Here is a 6000-nt window from a genome sequence, read left to right as displayed (position 1 = left end):
CAGGAGCACATTTGTAATGTAAGGCCGGCCGCATTGTGACAGCAAACAAATCTCTACACAACCACACCGATGGACATACGAACAAATTTATTAACATTTAATTATTCATTAGGTCTGGGAGGCGATTCATCCGTGGCAGTGGGTGTATGGGAGCGTTTTTCTCTTTAACATTTGGTTCTGTTTCTGTTTGTCCTGTCGATAGCAGAACGTCGATAACCCAGCCTAGCCTGGAGCGAGGAAGCCTTTGAACGTGCCCCGCATGCATGACATGCCTGTACATGACTTTGAATATGGCGAAAACGTTTTATGTCGTGACGTGAAATGGCCGCCGGATGGCCGGATGCCGGACATCGTGGACTGCGTGGTCGTGGTCTAATGGCAGTCTATTGGCCTAATGTTAAATTGACACCATGGCTGCTAAATTAGTGTCGAAGGTGTTTTCGACATTTTAGTCGACATTTCAGTGTCCCGGCCAGAAGAACTGCACAGGATTCAAACAAGTGCCAGTACAACAAGTTCGATGTAAGTGTTCAGTGTGACTCTGGCAGTGCGACTCATGGAGAGAATTGTGTGTGGCGCTGTGTGAATTATTAACTTGTTTATCACTGTGTGTGTGCGTTTGTGAATGTTCGTGTGGTTTTTGATGAAAAATTACCGACGACGCAATTCAAATAACTAATCTAATAGATGTTGATCTTATGAATTGCAAATAGGAATTGGACAAGAAAACAACAACAACAACAAAGAATTGTAACAAGGAAATTGGACATTTGGTTTTGTGTCCCTTGTCATTCATTTCATGTCTTGTTTTGTCACGTGTAAAGTTGTGCTATTGTGATTTCCGAACAAAGAGGACGAAAGAAAAGTGTGTTGTTTTTTGGTGAAACTTGAACATGAAAGACGAATTGGAATTGTTTGGCGCCGATGGATCTGTGGATACACAATATTCGCATTTGGTATAACTTGAGCGGAAATATTTTATGAGAATTTGAAGTTGATAAGAATTGGTGTAGAATATTTATTTGCTGTGAGGGATATGTAAAATATATTTATTGTTTCAGTGACTAAAAAAGAATATAATAAAAACAAGTAAGCAAAGGCTACAGCCGAGCGGGGCCGACCGTTGAATACCCTACAACACTGTAATAAACGATACAGTTTATATAGGCGAGATACACGAAAGAATTCCACAAGATATTGTGACAAATGATAAAAGAAAACCATCAGGTTTCGTTCTCTAATTTTCGAATAATAGCAACTTAAACTAATTTTCTAATTTCCAATTTATTGTTAGATATTGCATGTAAATGGTCTTCCCAGATCTGGAACCAATATTTCGTAAAGACCTATAATCTCTCAGAAGTGGCAAAAGATTAACATTTATTATTGGTTTTTGACTGAAACGCATCTATATGAGATACAGACATTTGACTATATTCTTCAACGAAATCAGCGTTAACGAAATAGTCAGAAGTGCGTCCTTCCTGTATTTGTGAATTCTCCAAAAAGTCTCTGAAATGGACATTTTCGTATTTTGTCTACAAAAGTTAGAAAACTATTTTACACATTGAATAATTTTGGATGGCCATCCAAAACTGCTTGGTTTTTTTTGTCCGGTAACCCCCATTCAAATGTGCGTGACGATCGGGCTATAATTACGACCTGCTGACAATTTTGCAGTTTTTTGGTCCATTTCAACCCCTAAATATATGACGATCATCTCCAAAAAGAGTAGGCTTCTATTCTGACCCTCATCTTATCCCCATGCAAAATTTCGTAAGGATCGGGCCATAAATGCGATCTGTATATGATATCCTGATATCCTAAGTACTTAGTTTTGTTAGCTGCAGAAATATTACCAAATGTTTAATTCAAAATGAAAATATGCCAAAAATATGACAAAATTGAAAAAATATGAGAAAATTTTACAAAATCAATATTTTCATCTTTAAGAGATATTTTTATGCGATTTTTTAGAAGTTTTTTCTTTCCTATCAAGAGGCCATTCTGAATTAATGAGAACTGTCGAAATCAGATCAGCCGTTCTCGACATATATGAGATCTTTCAAGCATATCTTCTTTGATAGACATATATGTCGCACATATTTTGCTATATATTCGATTTGTTGGATCTTAACATCAATGTAAAGATCAGAAGTAACCTGGCCATGACTTTGTGATTTCGTCGGGATTTAAAATATTCGGGGATTAATGAAAAATTTTGAATTTTTTCAACACAAAAGATATGGTCTATTTTACCCGCTAAATATTATGCGATGACCACCTGAATTGGTAGGATTCTTCCCCGGCTTAAACTCTAGCTACATGCGAAATTCCGTCGATTGGTCTATAATTGCGACATGTATAGCTACTGCAAAAACCGACATTTTTTCAGTATTTGGTCCATTTCAACCCCTAAAATGTGGCGATCATCTCATAGGCTTCTATTCTGACCCTAACCCCACCTTCGTGCAAAATTTCGTTAGGATAGGGCCATAATTGCGACCTGTAGCGTGATTACAAATTAACATGGACAGACGGACGGACGGACATACATAGCTAGATCGACTCAGCTCGTCGAGTTAGGAAGATCCATATATACTTTCCTATATGGGAAACCAATATTTCGAGGTGTTACATAAATTCTGGCCCAATCAAACTTATAATACCCCCAACACATAGTGTTGTAGGGTATAATAACAAAGGTCGGTTTTCCGACACATGTATACCAATGTTGAAATATTTTAATATATTTTGTTTATATTTGTTGTGATTATTCAAATGTTTGCCCTCTCTGGAGTAGATTCCGAAGGATTTGGCCAACATTGTGAATTTCGTATCGGACCTAAATTCATATTATATAAATATTGCGACGTGCCAGGTGCCTGGTTACTTCCTTCACTTTATGTGAGATGTGTGGTAATTTTTAGAAAATGTTGAAATGTGTGTGAGATAACAGATATACTCGATCAAGGTATTCAAATTTCACACTTCATCTAATACAGATAAAAATATTAGTATGGGCAAAATTACAACAAAATCGAACATATATATCCAATTTCATGCGAAAACATAAATTCCATATTCATTCCAGGTTTCCAGGTTTTTGGTTCAGAGAAATATTTGGATAGAGGAAGTTGTAAAAAATCGATGACTTGTTTCGCAAGTTATAACAGATAAAAAATTGTTACCCTTTATAGGTGAGGTAGGTGAGGTAAAAGGAGTGAACCCATATATCCCAACTTAACAGCAGATCTTGTGTTAATATAAAAAAGTCGATGTGTAAAATTTGAAGGGAATTGGATGCTTACCACGCATTTATAAGCGTCTCGGTTATTCAAAATGTTGATCCTTTGTGGGGAAGGTTCCAGAAGGAGTGGACCGATATATTTCATCTTTGCGCCAGTTTTTGTGTTAGCAAAAATATTGGGATATACTAGGTTTGAAAATAATCGGATGTTCATTTTGCGTTTTATTAGTTTTATAGTTATTCAAAATTTTTGATCTGTTGTGAGGGAGGTACCAGAAGGAGTAGCCTGATATATTTAATCTTCACATTAGATTACGTGTTGATAGAAATATTGTGATATGCGAAAATTGGAGAGAATCGGAAGCTTATTTCCAATTTAATAAGAATTACAAAATTTGACCATTTGTGTGGGAGGTACCTGTTGTAGTAGACCGATATTGTCCATTTTCGCACCTGACCTAGAACTGATACAAATATTGAGATTTTCAAAGTTTGCACAAAATACAAAAAGGATACTTTCGTGTTCTATGCGGAAAACTATTTTCTGTAAAAATATTTATCTTTTGTGGAAGAAGTACCAGAGGAAGTGGACTGATATTACTCATCTTCGAACTCGATCTAAGTTTGATAATAATTGTTCTGAAGCGGATTTGGTTCAAAAACCGTTAAACCCCCCTCTGTAGCCATATGGCTAAGGGTATAAAAGGCCAAAAAGAACAATATCAGACTGTTGCAAATAATTTGCCGCTGGATATTCAAATCGATCAAGCGATTTTATGCCCTAAGCTTTATGGTTACATAGGGTATACATAATTTGATAGGACAAATAATAATAGATAATAGATTTAGAACCCAGTCACTTTAGATCAAGTCCCGTTTGCGGACACTTGTAGTCGATCTGCCCGTCCGGGCGTATAATAACTCTCGTAGACAGTATCCTAGATCAGGTGCGAAAATGGACAAATTTTGTTTTACTCCTTCCGTAGGATGTGAAATCAGTGTCCTTTTTTTAAATACATCTCATTCCAATATTTTGACCAATATTAGATCAAGTATAAAAAAATCGAATATATCGGTCCCCATCAAAAGTCTAACGTATTGCGCAAAAACACAAAACAAATTGAGAATTCGACATAGTCCAAACATGGTCTGGGTATTATTTAAATCAAACATAGGTATGAAGCGATCATGGAAAATATTAGGTCCCTGCTTTTCGGACTTCAGCCACAGGTGTAAAAATGTTCATAATAATCGTTCATTCATCCTGGTGTCTCACTCTAAACTATATTAAATAATAATTACATTTTCAAATCCATTTCAATATGTAAAGAACTTAATTGTATACCCTACACCACATAGTGGTAAGGGTATTATGTCTTTGTGCATTTGTTTGTAACTTGGAGAAGGGAGCGAGATAGACCCATAGTTACTTTTGAGGATCTTCATACTTCATCACTTTCTGAGTTGATTTATGCATGTCAGTCCGTCCGTCTGTCCATGTATTTTTGTGAACAAAATGCAGGTGACATTTATTATCCGATTGATATGAAATTTTTCAAACAATATTTGTTTGGTCCAAGGACGAACCTTATTGAAGTTGATAAGAATCGGTGAAAATTTAGATATAGCTCCCATATATATCTTCATCCGATTTCGGGTTAATTGTGCACCAAAAGGCCAATATCAGTCCAAATTACCTGCATTTTGGCACATCCCACTAAATTCAGTCCAGAAGCAAGTTAATGAAATTTCGACAAAATCGATTCTGATATAGCTTTAGCTTCCATATATATATATTTCATTCGATTTAGTGTTTAAGTTCCTCACATTCGTAATATGCACTCCACAACAATGATATTTTGTACCAGATAACTTTTCAAAAAATAGCTATGCCAAATTTTATCGAGATCGGATCAGATTTGGATATACATCCCATATATATATATTTATCCCATTTCAAGGATATTGTGAACCACTTCGACCGTTCCTTACTGGTTTTGTTATTAGTTTAAGGACAAGAATTAAAAAAAAAACGTGCCGCAACACGAAATATTGGGGGTATTATAAGTTTGATTGGGCCACAAATTATATGTGGATCTTCCTATCTCGACGAGCTGAGTCGATCTAGCTATGTATGTCCGTCTATCCATGTAAATTTTTAATCACTCTACAGGTCGCAATTATGGTCCGATCCTCACGAAATTTAGCACGGAGGTGGGGTTAGGGTCAGAATGGACTAAAAAAAGACATAATTTTGCAGTTGCTCTACAGGTTGCGATTATATACCAATCAATTTAGCATGGGGTTAAAATTAAGCGTGAGTCAGAAGTCTACTATTTTGTTTGGTCATCGGACAATATTTTTCGGGTAAACTGGATCATAACTTTTATGTAAAAAATACGACAATTTCCACTAAACCGTGAATATTTTTATCCTGACGAAATCTCAAATGAACGAGAATGTCACTTCTGACCTTTACAGTGATACTGATATTATTTATACCGCTTATATCTCAAGAACGGCTGGACGGATTTTCACAATTTTTATGAATTCGAATTTCGGTATCTAGCCAGAAAATGACAAAATCTAAGAAAATCGCGGAAAAATATGACAATGCAAATGTGAATATATTTTTGTATCTTTGTCATATTTTTTTCGTTTGTAACATCCTTAAATATTCATCCTAGACCCCATAAAGTATATATACATTCATAATCAGCATAAAATTCTAAGTCGATATAACGATGTCC

At 35.7% G+C, this 6000-nt stretch overlaps 1 protein-coding gene across 3 annotated transcripts in view; it reads left to right on the top strand.

The window, feature by feature from the left end:
* The first annotated feature begins 361 nt into the window (after window positions 1–361).
* LOC101896843 (band 7 protein AGAP004871-like) overlaps window positions 362–6000 on the top strand; it is a 42923-nt gene continuing 37284 nt past the window's right edge. The window contains exon 1 of one of the 3 annotated variants that reach the window (XM_059131262.1): window positions 362–522. Coding sequence is in view for 2 of the 3 variants with exons in the window: in XM_059131260.1 (XP_058987243.1) it covers window positions 894–956 (63 nt within the window). In the remaining variant the exon portion in view is untranslated. The other 2 variants (XM_059131261.1, XM_059131260.1) reach the window with 2 other exon arrangements.

The sequence above is a fragment of the Musca domestica genome, unplaced genomic scaffold (genome assembly GCF_030504385.1).
Source record: "Musca domestica strain aabys unplaced genomic scaffold, Musca_domestica.polishedcontigs.V.1.1 84, whole genome shotgun sequence".
Lineage (NCBI taxonomy): Eukaryota > Metazoa > Arthropoda > Insecta > Diptera > Muscidae > Musca > Musca domestica.
Note: the sequence above shows the minus strand (reverse complement) of the source record. Positions and strands in the feature narration are given on the sequence as shown.